Source organism: Anopheles gambiae, chromosome 3, assembly GCF_943734735.2.
Source record: "Anopheles gambiae chromosome 3, idAnoGambNW_F1_1, whole genome shotgun sequence".
Lineage (NCBI taxonomy): Eukaryota > Metazoa > Arthropoda > Insecta > Diptera > Culicidae > Anopheles > Anopheles gambiae.
Genome location: NC_064602.1, coordinates 94,625,292 through 94,638,227, shown reverse-complemented (window position 1 = coordinate 94,638,227; position 12,936 = coordinate 94,625,292). Strand labels below are relative to the sequence as shown.

General features: G+C 48.5%; 2 protein-coding genes across 4 annotated transcripts; one reads left to right on the top strand and one right to left on the bottom strand.

Annotated features, from left to right (window-relative positions):
* Positions 1-1,031: 1,031 nt before the first annotated feature.
* On the top strand, positions 1,032-8,151 carry LOC1280602 (calpain-B). Of its 2 annotated transcripts, XM_320457.4 has the most exons (6): positions 1,032-1,955; positions 5,167-6,702; positions 6,875-6,934; positions 7,024-7,411; positions 7,483-7,809; positions 7,885-8,151. In XM_320457.4, the coding sequence occupies exons 1-6, from the start codon at positions 1,743-1,745 to the stop codon at positions 7,968-7,970; spliced, it is 2,610 nt and encodes an 869-aa protein (XP_320457.4). In that variant the 5' UTR covers positions 1,032-1,742; the 3' UTR covers positions 7,971-8,151. The 2 variants fall into 2 exon arrangements, with proteins under 2 accessions (XP_320457.4, XP_061517325.1); XM_061661341.1 differs by lacking the exon at positions 6,875-6,934.
* Positions 8,152-8,205: 54 nt separating this feature from the next.
* On the bottom strand, positions 8,206-12,819 carry LOC3292655 (calpain-B). 2 transcript variants are annotated; one of them, XM_061661343.1, is made up of 4 exons: positions 11,745-12,819; positions 9,984-10,658; positions 8,442-9,918; positions 8,206-8,370 (listed from the first exon to the last, which is right to left on the bottom strand). In XM_061661343.1, the coding sequence occupies exons 1-4, from the start codon at positions 11,865-11,867 to the stop codon at positions 8,345-8,347; spliced, it is 2,301 nt and encodes a 766-aa protein (XP_061517327.1). In that variant the 5' UTR covers positions 11,868-12,819; the 3' UTR covers positions 8,206-8,344. The 2 variants fall into 2 exon arrangements, with proteins under 2 accessions (XP_061517327.1, XP_061517326.1); XM_061661342.1 differs by having other exon boundaries at positions 8,206-9,918; positions 11,745-12,693.
* Between the last annotated feature and the right edge of the window lie 117 nt (positions 12,820-12,936).

Sequence of the window (12,936 nt, the reverse complement as noted above, 5' to 3'; positions counted from 1 at the left end):
ATGATGATGGCAGATGAGGTTTTATCCGTTTTAGTTATTCTTTCTTCAAATTTGAGCGAAATTGTAACCCGCATTTGTTGGCACCGTTTGAAAGGAGACCTTATAGAGGGTGGGTTTTTCAACTTCAAAGGAAGGTTTCGTTCCTACTTCTACAATATGAATTTGTGAAAAAGCACACACACACACACACACACCGTTGTATCGGAAATAGCAAGAAATACAAAACACTTTTAACGTGTTCCGTTTTGAAAGAAAACTAAGCGCGCCAATCAAACGACGTGTGATGGACGAGGCGCGGCGTCTCGTGTTGCATAGAATGTGAGTTCTCCGTTTCTTTTGACGCCTCTTTTCTTTCAAAGCCAAAGCCACCATCACACGGCCAGTTGACAGTGCTGACGCCCGTGAACTTGATGGTTTTCTTTTTGGCGTGCGCGCTGTGTTGCAAGGGAAGTGGTAGAAGGCCACACGGCAGCACAACAGAGAAGGTAGGGAGGTAAATGGTAGGTGGGAGGGACGAATTTATGACAGTCGCATGTCGCCGCATAGTAGTTGGGTCATTGTGTTAGTGTGGTTGAGGAAGGAAGTTGGTTGGTGATAAATGCAGTGGTGGCTTTCAATGTATTACATTGGTATTGTTCGCTATTTCACGGTTAATGTTTGACTCTTTCTTACGTTTATGTATTTCATTGAGTTTTGTACGCTGTATTTTCTACCTTTCATTACTATTTTCTTTGTTTTGAGTTTCAATGTATTTAACTGTTCATTGTTGCTATCTTTTGTTGGCTGTTTGATTTTTTTTCATATATAATTAACTCCTTTACTTTATTTTATATCATTCATTATTACTTTCTTTGCTTTGATTTTGTTTGTGTTTGTTTCAGTTATCAGCTTGTTCTTCTATTTGTTTGGTGCTTCATGGTATTTCTTGTTGTTTATTCCTTATTTTATCTGTGTAATATTATGTCGTATTTCTTATTACTATATTTGTTAACAAATTTATATTTTTATTATCGTTATTATTTTTTAGTTCGACCAACAAATTGAAGCAAATCAAGAAAAGAATTCCCACGCATAATAAGAAACCTTACTCCACCAGCATTTGATCCCCGTAACCTTGGCACTTGAAAACAGCTCATCTAAACGGCTATATCAACAATTAAAGACCGTTAATCATATCGGCTGAACTCTTCCAATGAACCGCCACCGGAACCCGAACGAGCGATCATCTAATCAAGTACTCATTGCACGTGTGTTGTGATGGAGTCGGCGCTTCTGGCGCCTCTGTTCATTCCCGCACACCAAACTGACAACAACAACAGCACCCAAATCAGGAACCGCTTGTATTTGTCCACATAAAAAAAGAAAGAAAGCAATAAGAAAAAGCCAAGACGTGAATCTGCCGAATCTTTGTTCATTCATTCGTACGAACAGAGGCAAGGCGAAAGGATGAAAAGTGAACAAGCGAACTCGCACGAAAGCGCCCCCTTCCGAACAGTGAACTGATCCCGAGCGCGATTTCAAATACTTTGCGCGCATACTTCGATGCCGCGGGTTTCAGTTCGCAATCGTACGCCGGTTCGGGCGGATGTGTACCGCACGGGGCATCAGATAAACGCGCATTGAAAGTGTTTCGCGCGATCGCGTCCCCGCAGTTGATCTCTTGTGTTGTGTTGTTGCGGGCGGGTGGTAGCAAGCCGAATAGAATTGAAGCGTGAACCCGTGTGTTTGTCGTGAGCGTCAATATGCCAGCCATAACGAGAACCGGCAACCGGCCGAACGAGGAGCTGCTGAAGGCAACGCGCCGGTCCACCCAAAGGGGCATCGTAACATCCCCAACAACGACGACGACCACCAGCAGCAGCAGTAGCAGTGGCCGCATCACGACGACACTGGTCAAACCGACGCTCCACCAGTCCCGTACGCGCTTCATGCCGATCGAGTTTGATCGCAACGGTGTAAGTGAAGGGATTGGGATGCGACCCGCGAATGTGTGTCAGAGTTTGGTGTGCAATTACAAGAAAAGTGTCCCAATGAAGAGGGGGAAAAACTCAGAACGGAACGGTATATAACAGTCGGTGCAAAATTCAAATTTAAATTTAGCCTTTTTCGCACCGAACAAGAAGCGCACATTGGCGGTGCCAATGGAAGACACGGTTCTCAGGGCATGCTGCAAGTAGAGCATGTTTATTGAGGCCTTGTGCCTTGTGTCTGATATCCTCGAAACCGGCCTTCCAACCGTGCAATTGTTCTGCAAACTGCAACGCAGGCCGTTTTGCGACCTTCATAGTCCAAAGCCGACAAACCATGACCATGTCGGCCAGGAAGTGAACGAAGCATCTACGCAAGTCGAGCGATATGATGACGATAAATGGCGCACAAAAAAGCTAACAAAGCTAAAAACCTTCCATTCGAGAACCATGCGAGCGCCCCGAAAATGTTTATTCATTCATTGTAGAGTTGGGTTCTCCATCGTGCGCTCCGGATTCTGTGCTTGCTTTATCGCGTTGGAGAAGGTTCTGCCCGTGCCTACTTCGTTCTCCGTTCTGCATGGAACCGGTTTTGTTTTTGGAGTTTCTGGGGTTTATTATGCCCTTCGCGGTGGGAAGAAACTGGACCGCAAAGAAGAAATTGCAAGAAGCATTGGAGCATGGAACATGCTTTTGTAATGCTCGCCTTTTTGCCTGCGGTGCTTGTTGTTCTGAGTAACCTTTTCGTGGGTTTCGTGGCTTATCATCAGCGTGCGTTGCGATTTGCGATGATTACGCTAAACGGATTTTTTTGCGTAATCTTCCGAAGAACCTTTTTTTTGTCGTTTCCCTTCCAAATAATTTCAAATCAAAAACTTCTGTTTTGATTCGCTTCATTGAATGTTAGCGTACGTACGATTTATCGCACCTCTCCCCACGCCGTGTTGACAAGACGACGCTAACCAACCTGTCACATACCCCACATGCCGGAAGGTGAACGCAGCAAGCGTTGACGCTTCGTTCGTGTACGACCACACTCTACCGGTGTGTTTGTTTATTTGTTTTGTCTTTTTTAATTTGTACAGCAAACGAATGGGGAAAAGGCGAAGGTTTCGGTGTGGGAATTTCAATGCCGTTTGATTTTTCCAGCTCATCACTGGAATTCTGTGCCATTCATATTGAAGGAAGGTACAGCATTCTGCTGTTTAATTGAGGGATTGGTAGCGTACTGGAAAATCCCGGCGGAACGAGTTCACGGGTTTGTTGCCGTCCCTGAGTCACAAGCGGTTCTACTCGGGGAAGGGTTGTCCTAATCAACATTGTAACTTGTAAAACTGCGTCAGACAAGCAATACAGCGGAGCAAACTATTTCTTTATGTTTTATTACCATTCCAGTGGAACGAATCGATTAACGGTGCAATTAACGCACAGCATGGAGCGGAAACACAGTGCCAGCCTGCAACAGGTTGGCTTTTGCAGCGCTTATCGAACGCTTGAACGCTTGTGTTTGAACTTTGATAAAGAAAACATCTGTTTGCCGCCGCCGATTTGAGATCATTTGGCAAGGGTTTTGCATAGTCGAGACAGCAAGACGACACACACGGCAGTTGGCGACAAGACGGATCGATATTTTCCGGCGTTAGTGTGATGATAATAATGCGTGTCTCTCTACAGTTTGCGCCACAAAGACGCGTGTTTGCTTTTGTTGAACGCTGGACACGATGGTCATGCTCGTTGTTCGTAGTTTGGATGACTTGGGTGACATTAGTATCGATGTAAGTGGGGGATAGTAATGCGCTGATGATGCACAAAGAGCTCGCTAGCGTTTACTGGAGCCAATTACTCTCTACGGTGATCAACCGACAACAATGAACAGATTGTCTCTTTTTACTTTAATATGAAGGACACTTACCTGTAGAACAGAATTTCATATGATTGAATCACACGCAAAGCTCAGCATCACGCTTCACAAGTCTTTTGTGAAGGGATCTTTGTTTGGGGGGTGTAATTTTCGTTTCTTTATTGCATCAAGTTTGCTCTTTCCCTTTGTTTTGTGTGGGTCAAAATAACCGTGAACGGTCACGACCTAACCCAATGCTTTTTGTTGTATCCGACGAAGACGACAAGCGTATAGTTTAGTGTCTAGGTTAATACTTGTAAGGTCGGGTTTAATGTTCCAAAAATTACAAAGGAATGTCCTGCATCGAACTTAAAACATCTCGTGTGCTCCAACACCATCAAATAATTAACAAAAAGTTCCATTATGCCGCGAGTAGTAGTGACGTTACTAAAAATAAAACTAGGTGACCGTATTCCAAATGAACAGTAGTACTTTACACTACAGATGGTCGTCCGTTCCAAGATCGTTCGTGGGATTTTATGAAGATTGCTTTATTTTTGTTTTCGTGACCCTAATAACAAGTAAAAACAATCTCTTACTTGAGTAGGATTGAGTAGGATCAAAAGAACGTTGTTTTTCTTCAGAAATTTATGTAAACTGCACGTAAAAAACATTTTATTCCATTTTTGAATTTGATTTAAACAGCATTAAAGAGGGAAATGGAACAGTAAAATCAGGTTAGTCGTTGTTAACAAGCGTTAAAACACGTGTTGAACATGTGGTACTATAAATGGCTTGTCATGTAGAGCGCGGCATGTTCTCTTTTTTATAGACCAGAGCTGGGGAAATGTGCTCCCATGTGGAGTTGGATTGATTTTGTGTACCACAAACAGAAAAGAAACATAATGGAAAATGGGATATAATGAATAGTATAGCAACAAGAAGAAATACATCGAAGAAGAGAAGGAATCACTACAAAGACGATATGAGGACATCTCAACGAAACTAACTAGACCTACTGGAATTTCAGGCAAAACCACCAACATTCGTTTTACAAGCATTCAAACTAAATGCAATTAGAAGTTGAACGGACATAAGCACTTTATCCGGGTCAACCACTTCCTTGGCAATTTGATAAACCGCGGAAGACGTTCAACACAATCGGACGTTCTTCCCTGAATCGCTTTCACACCCATCGTTCGGTAGCATTTAATGTAATTAATTTTCGCATCGACCACCGGTCACGCAAGGACAGCCGAGGCACACCCCAAACTCTGACACCTGACGGCCTGAGGTAGGTCGACAAAACAACGAACGAAATTACCCACTTTTTCCCCTCTTTCAACTTCCCATCTACAGCGTGCCTACCCGAAGCCCGATCCGCAGCGACCGGCGTACGTGCAGGACTACTACAAGCTGCGCACGGACTGTCTCCGGGCGGGCAAGCTGTTCGAGGATCCGGAGTTCCCCGCCGACGATAGTTCGCTGCACTTTTCCTCCTTTGCCGGCCGCCAGTCGCAGTACAAGTGGTTGCGACCGCACGAAATCAGCCCGGACGCGGTGTTCGATGTGGATGGGTTTTCCCGCTTCGACATCCAGCAGGGGCTGCTGGGGGATTGTTGGTTGCTGGCGGCGGCCGCTAATCTTACCACCTTTCCGGTGCTGTTTAGTCGCGTCGTGCCGGATGATAACGATCGTATCCAGGGCGGACGGAAGGGGGTGGACTATGCTGGTATCTTTCACTTTCGCTTCTGGCGCTTCGGTCAGTGGTACGATGTGGTGGTGGATGATCGACTGCCGACCATACGAGGGCAGTTGGTGTACATCAAATCCTCCACGAAGCATGAGTTCTGGAGCGCCCTTTTGGAGAAGGCGTACGCGAAGCTGTTCGGGTCGTATGAGGCCCTGTCCGGTGGATCTGCAAGCGAAGCGATGGAAGACTTTACCGGTGGCTTGACGGAGGGATACGAGATGAAGGACGCTCCCGAGGGGCTGTTCGAGATGATCGAGAAAGGATGCAACAACTACGCGATGTTTGCGTGCAGCATTGAGGCGGGAGCGGGGGAGATGGAGCAGGTGACACCGCAGGGTCTGGTGAAGGGCCATGCGTACTCCATCACGAAAGCGCAAGCGGTGGATATCGAGACGCCACGGGTGAAGGGGAAGATACAGCTGCTCCGGCTGCGCAATCCGTGGGGCAATGAGAACGAATGGAACGGGGCGTGGAGTGACAAGTCGCCCGAGTGGCGCTTCATCAACGAGGACACGAAGCGCTCGATCGGGCTGACGTTCGAGGTGGATGGGGAGTTTTGGATGTCCTTTCCGGACTTTCGCAAGTGCTTCGATCGGGTGGAGATGTGCCACCTCAGCCCGGACTGCCCGATCGCTCTGCAGGAGAGCCGGTTCGCGTGGAGGCAGTGCGCGTTCGAGGGAGAGTGGGTGCTGGGCAGTACGGCCGGTGGGTGCCGCAACTATCCGGACACGTTCTGGCACAACCCACAGTACGTGATCCGGCTCGATGATCCCGATGCGGACGATGAGGCGAAGCTGTGCACGCTGATCGTGTCGCTGATACAGAAGAATCGACGCTCGAAGCGGAATAAGGGCATCACGTGTCTTACGATCGGGTTCGCGATCTACCGGGTGGAGCCGAGTGATCTTCAGCGGAAGCCACTGCCGAGAGAGTTCTTCACGTCGCATCTGTCGGCGGCAAAGTCGACGTTTATTAATCTGCGCGAGGTTACGTGTCGGTTCCGGCTGCCGCCCGGATCGTACGTGATCATACCGTCGACGTTCGAGCCGAACGAGGAGGGCGAGTTTATGATCCGGGTGTTCTCGGAGTGTGCGGCCAACATGCAGGAGAACGATAGTGCGATCGGAGTTGGTACACCGACGGTAAGTAGCGCTGGGGAAAACTGGTTTTGGTTAATGTTTGTGGTGCTTGTGGAATGAAGATTGCAAGTAGATGATCATCACTGTGTAAAAATGATAATTGCACTACTACTTCCAAGTATAATTGCATCTGTATGAACTACATCACTCTTGTAAATAACATTACCTCCCTAAGGATCCATCACCATCCAAACCTTCAGCTGGAGTTGGTCCACCATCTAAGCCTTCGCCCAAAGTAAGTGTTATTTGAATGTTTGATGTTCTCTCCAATGTGTCCTATTCCAGCATTCACACAACCAATGATCTTCTTTAACCTTGTTGTAGGACGTAGACACGGGAGTTACTGACGCACAGCGTGCCACCATGGAGCGGCTCTTCATCGAAGTGGCCGGTGAGGACGGTGAGGTCGACTGGATGGAGCTGAAGCTGGTGCTTGATCGTTGCTTCCGCGAAGACATCGTCAAAGCATCCCGTGGCATCTCCCGCACGTATCAAAGCACCCGAACGACTCCACTGGAAAAGCAACAATCTGTGGCCGGCACAGCTTCGGCCGCCATCTCCCAGACGAGCCTGGAGCGAAGCCTGTGCGGGATGTGGAGTACACTGCAGAACCTGTTCCGGGATATTGCCGGTGGAGACAACAGCCCGCCGGCAGCGGCGAACGGAGAGCGTCGCGAGCTGATGAGGAGTGAAAATGTCACCCAAGTGCATGGTAGGATCTTCAGGATCATTGATCTTCACATTAAGATCTTCTTAATTACTGTCTGTCTTCCTATTTTCCAGCTGATCCATCCAATCCAGGCTTTTCTAAGGACGCGTGCCGTTCGATGGTGGCCATGCTGGACGAGGACGGCTCCGGCAAGCTGGGATTGGCCGAATTCCAGAAGCTGCTGGCCGATATCGCCCGCTGGAAGGGTGTGTTCAAGCAGTACGATACCGATCAGAGTGGCCGGATCAGTCCGTTTGAGCTGCGGGCAGCGCTACAGTCGGCGGGCTACACGCTGAACAATCACATCATCAACATGCTGATGCATCGGTACGGGTCGAAGGAGGGTGAGATATGGTTCGACGACTTCATTACCTGTGCCGTGAAGATCCGGACCATGTTCGGTAGGTTGAATGAGGAGCTGTTGTTGGAATGTTGGAATGTTGGATGATCTTAATGCTGTGCTCTCATTTACACAGACATCTTCAAAGCACGGGATCTAAGCAACAGGAATGAGGCTCGCTTCACGCTGGAGGAATGGATCACGAAAACGATCTACTCGTAAAGTACGAAGGAAGTTTGTTATCAAATTATATGGACCAGTGGAAAATGCGTGACATAGTCACCTCATTTCTCTTGCACAAGTGTAATCGTAAATGTTTGCTGAAACTCTGTGTTCGGTGTATTTGCAAGTACACATTAAAGTTAGTGTTTTGAATGTCGTCTCAAAGACGACGATAAATGTACGATCAAATCGAATATCTTGAAGTGTTTGCCTTGGAAAGAATAATGTTCGGAGGTTTTGCTGATTTGAAATAAGCTCTACAGAAGCGGTTTATTCGATGAGGATACGGTAAAGAGATACGGAAAGGAGCGTACGGATTAAAGTCATGTTTGAGCGCATGTTATGGCATCGTTGGCATCCACGGTTGATCTTCCTCAAGCGGCGTCCCGGTGTATGACATCTGCAAGCGAGGTAAGTATCAAACTCAAAATCCTGCTATAATTTCTCCAAATTCTTCATTGTAGGACTCACCTATCGCATGACGACACTCGGCCGCACACAGCACATACTCGATCAGCTCGATCTGCGGTCGGTTCAGCTCCACCATCAATCGCTGCAACCGGCACAGGATGCGATTGTTCGTATTAAAGCCGGAAGATCGTAGCGCATGGCGCAGCTCACGCCGATCCAGCGTGCCACTGCCATCCATATCGTACAGCCGGAACACCGACTCCCACTGATACACATCCCGTGCGATCGTACGGTACTGTTCGTACCCGATCGTATCCTGCCCATCGGCAATGCGCCCCATCAGTAGCTTCACAATCCGTTCCAGCTCCCCCCGATGGGCTTGATCTTCCTGCACGATCGGCTCCCCCGCTCGACGACTCTTCCTCACTGCCGATTGTATCCAGAAGCAGGCACAAAGCTGCAGCACACAGGAGTAGAACTTCCTCCACGGAGAAGAACCACCGCTCGTCTGCTGTTTCGGTTGTGGCCGCTTCGGAACGTTCGGGCGGAAAAACTGTTCCCACAGAATGTCACACAGACTGGCTGTGTTGAGCAGTTGCTTGTCTCCCTCTGCACGATTGTAGAATGCATTCGCCAGCAGTGCCCACCGTGGTGTGTCGAAGAACTTCCCCTGCTCGGTGATACGATCGTCCAGCGTGCCGAAGCAAAGCGTTGCATCGTTCTCACACAGTGTGTTCCCACGGGCGGTAAAGATCCGGAGCAGATAGTCACCTTCCTCCCCCGGTTCGAACGTTGAAGGAATGACGAGATACAGACCAGCGTCCAGCGTTAATCGGCAACTGATTTCACGCGCATTGATAAAAATCGATCCACCAACGATCGCGTGATCGTGGTGCTGGAAGAACTCCCTCGGGACGGGCTTTTGGCGCAGATCCTCCACCGTCACCCTGTACACGGTGAACCCGATCGTGAGGCTTGGAAGGGAATCGGCCCGGCGATACTTTTGCATCAGTGCAATCACCACACCGGAACCGGTTGTACCATCCTGCACGTGGATCGTGTACTGGGGATTCAGCGGGAATGTGTCCAGGAAGGAGATGTTCCCTCCGGCCGTCGTGTCCCGGATCCACTGACCGTCCAGTGCACTTAACTCCCAGCGATAGCGACGGGTAGAGGATGTTCGATCCCCAGCACCATCTTCCTCAATGCTGTGCAGTTCTGGTGAGAGATGGCAAACCTCCAGCCGGTCAAAGTGTTTCATAAAGTCGACCAGTTCGATCCAAAACTCGCCATCGTTTTCAACCGTCAGCCCTACGCGCTTTCTTTCCGCCTGGTTGAGGGACTTCCACTCGCGGGATTTGTCGCTCCAGCGGCCATTCCACTCGATTCCGGTGCCCCACGGGTTGCGGATGCGAAGCAAACGGATGTCATCGCTACCGCTCACTAAGCCCGGGATGCTGCACACTTTAGTGATGGAGTAAGAATGGCCCCGCAATAGACCTTCCTTCGTGGCAACGTTCTCACCCGTTGGATCACTCTGAAATGAAGAAAAAGAATCATTAAGTTGTGCCAAAAGTTCGACAAAACATCTCACGAACTCACCTTCAAGTTGCAGGCAAACAGTGACCCCATCTCGGACCCACTGCGCAAGATATCCCACAGCTGGTCCTCCTGCCCGTCGGCCATCTTTTTCGGCTGATAAAACTCCGTCAGTCCCCCGGTCAGGTCCTGCATTGCTTCCCGCGCCGTACCACCGTCCAGCGCACCGTACGAACCGTAAAACTTTGCGTATGCTTTCTCCAGCAGCGCACTCCAGTACTCGTCCCCGTTAGCCGACCTGCCAAACAGCAACTTCCCCGTGGCGTCCGTCGGCAGTCGATCGTCAATCACCACCTCCACCCACTGGCCAAACTCCCAGAAGCGAAAGTGAAACGCACCGGCGTACTGCTGCTCCTCCCGGAAGCTATTATCGCCCGGCAGTACGCGCCGAAACAGCCACGGATGGGAGGTCAGATTGGTGGCGGCCGTTAGCAGCCAGCAGTCGTTCAGTGCGCCCTGGCAGATGTCCAGCCGGGAGGCACCGTCGATGAAGAACCGGGCGGTTGGGGTAAGCTCTTTCGGGCGTTTCCAGCGCACGTTGATGAATTTGGGCATACCGATCGAGGCGTCCGTTGCGGGAAAGTCGGGATCTTCAAAGAGACGGCCCTCGGATAGGCATTGCTGCCGGAGGGTGTAGAAGTGTTGGTGATGGTTGCTGATGGTGGAGTTGTACCTAGGCTGGAAGGTATTGAGAAATCGATGGTGGCTTTGATGAGTATGATCAAGGGCGCTGATCGACGGCGTTGCAGTGTTTGGACAAGTGTTTCCTTTGTTTCTGTGTTGTATTAGTCATCAGGGTGTTTTAGCTCTTGTTTTCTACCATGCCTTTGTCTAAGTTTAAACGCAAATTTTCCAATTAATGCCCCAACACATTGATTGTGTCAGCTCAAATGGCTAAAGATTATTTCTTAGTTTTATCATGTCCTTTCCCGATAATTACCCGCAAACTGGCATATCACATTGAGGGCAATCAATTGTTAAAAATATCAAAATAGTTTAAAATGACTGAAGAAATTATATTTTTTTATAGAGGAATTCAATTACTAATGATTTCGTTCATAAAACTTGTTGCCTAAAACTTATTTCGTTATCAATGTATCGATAAACTTCAACATTTTTGAGAACGATTTCCAAAAAAAACGAGCTTTTGAATCGTAAAATATTTGAAATTTTAGAGTCAAATTGTCCATTCAATCAACCGAAAGGATCTTTGACCACCTGTTTGACTACGTTTTTCTAAAGATATCATGCATAATTTATAATATTGTTAAGCACCAACCACACGGAGCTTAAGAGACGAAACCCATTGCGAAAATCGATAAGCGACCAATAGCTTGATTCGCTCTTTTGAGACTTGGATCCATAAAAACGCGAAATTAGATCTCCCAATCATCCGATTCGACAGCTTCCATCGTTAGTGAGCCCGAAAATCACATATAAGCCTGAGTAAAAACTGAGTTCTAAGCAAAGCAAATCACATACCAAAACCCCCCGGGGAACATAAACAAAGCGCTCAAACGATCGAATTCGTTCGACAAACATGCTGGCGATAAGGGGCCCACTTTACCGCTAACCCTGACCTCAGTGCAGCGCTGTAACTAAACACAGTGTGTGTGTGCGAAAAAAAGGGTTCCAGTGATAAGGGAATTTGAAGCGGGTGTGGGACCTTTTTTACAACTTTCTCCTCGGAATGCTATGCCCTTCCCTTCACTGATAACCATGATCTCAATTTCCATTTCAATTTCACGGGGTGACTCTTCTTACCTCATCATTTTCAAACGTAACGGGCAAAAAGCGTGTCGAGGAGCGGTAACTGCCGAACGGTGCAGATGGGCCTTTGACATGTGCGCTGGATGAATTAGGCGTGGGACACGCCTGCGCCGCCATTATCTTAGTACCACGTGGAGTTGTACTTTACACCCAAAACTGAGAGCGCTCTTCACATACTGTTTATCAGTGCGATCTTCTTTAACTAACGATCGTTTAACCTCGGCACTTGTGTGTGTGTTCACGGTTAATTAACGGCAATGTCTTCTGCTGTACGCAAAGGGGATGAATGTTGTTTGCACACTTCAACTGTTTGATTGCAACTACGCGAACGATTCGCAGAACCACCCGTCGTATCTAGTATACGCATATCGTCTTATCATTGAAAGAGTGAGAGAGCCACACACTTGTTTACAGAACAACCAGTTTAGCTCTCTTGCACGGTGGCTGTTGTTAGGTAGAATGTCGTCGTTCCCTTTCTCGTTCTTGTGATATGTCACGACAATGCACTGTGCGTGACAAGTGCTCACACTTCCGGCGTGTACGTACGCACCAACACTGGCGGAAGGTAATCCACCTTGGAGAAGCAGCAAGTCAGGATGACCCTGTTAAACTACCGGTGCAACTGCATCGGTCACACTGTTGCACCATATGGAACGGGGCCGTGTATGGGGCCGCGTTTATTTCCCCATTGTAACTCTATTTACGATTTACGGTTCTATCACCAAAGTGCGGTTACACTATACACAATGCCTGCCTTCCCGGTATGGCTTTAAAAGCAAACGGGCTTCTTCGATTAGATCGAAACTTCAAAACGCCGCATCAGCAGCTCCGGTGCCGACGACCGCAACGTAAAGAATGTTAACCGCGACCACGACCACGGTCAGACCAGGTCTACGGCGCACCAACACAACACACACCAGCAGCGCCACCACAAACAACAACCACGAAGGGGTGGAGATGGGGTGGCTTTTAAAAACTAACCTGGCCGAGAGCGACACAATCCTGTTGGTTGGGAGAGAATCTGGTGGAGAAACCGGTTCCAGCGTGAGAGAGAGCGCGAAAGAGACAGAGAGCGCACGAAGGCTGAAGGGCAAATCGTTCGAGGTGTACTGTGGCGGGAAACAGTGCGCCTGCTTTGACGCGTATACTAGCACCATCTGTTGGTGGGTGTCGGTAAGGTTCGGTA

What these genes read in the sequence shown, in the direction of transcription:
- LOC3292655 (XM_061661342.1), bottom strand. Translation starts at nt 11,867, where the DNA reads ATGGCGGCGCAGGCGTGTCCCACGCCTAATTCATCCAGCGCACATGTC. An exon ending in TTACGTTTGAAAATGATGAG is followed by an intron (nt 10,659 to 11,744) that starts GTAAGAAGAGTC and finishes AATACCTTCCAG; the next exon opens with CCTAGGTACAACTCCACCAT. An exon ending in TGTTTGCCTGCAACTTGAAG is followed by an intron (nt 9,919 to 9,983) that starts GTGAGTTCGTGA and finishes TCTTCATTTCAG; the next exon opens with AGTGATCCAACGGGTGAGAA.
- LOC1280602 (XM_320457.4), top strand. Translation starts at nt 1,743, where the DNA reads ATGCCAGCCATAACGAGAACCGGCAACCGGCCGAACGAGGAGCTGCTG. An exon ending in TCGGAGTTGGTACACCGACG is followed by an intron (nt 6,703 to 6,874) that starts GTAAGTAGCGCT and finishes TACCTCCCTAAG; the next exon opens with GATCCATCACCATCCAAACC. An exon ending in GAAGATCCGGACCATGTTCG is followed by an intron (nt 7,810 to 7,884) that starts GTAGGTTGAATG and finishes TCATTTACACAG; the next exon opens with ACATCTTCAAAGCACGGGAT.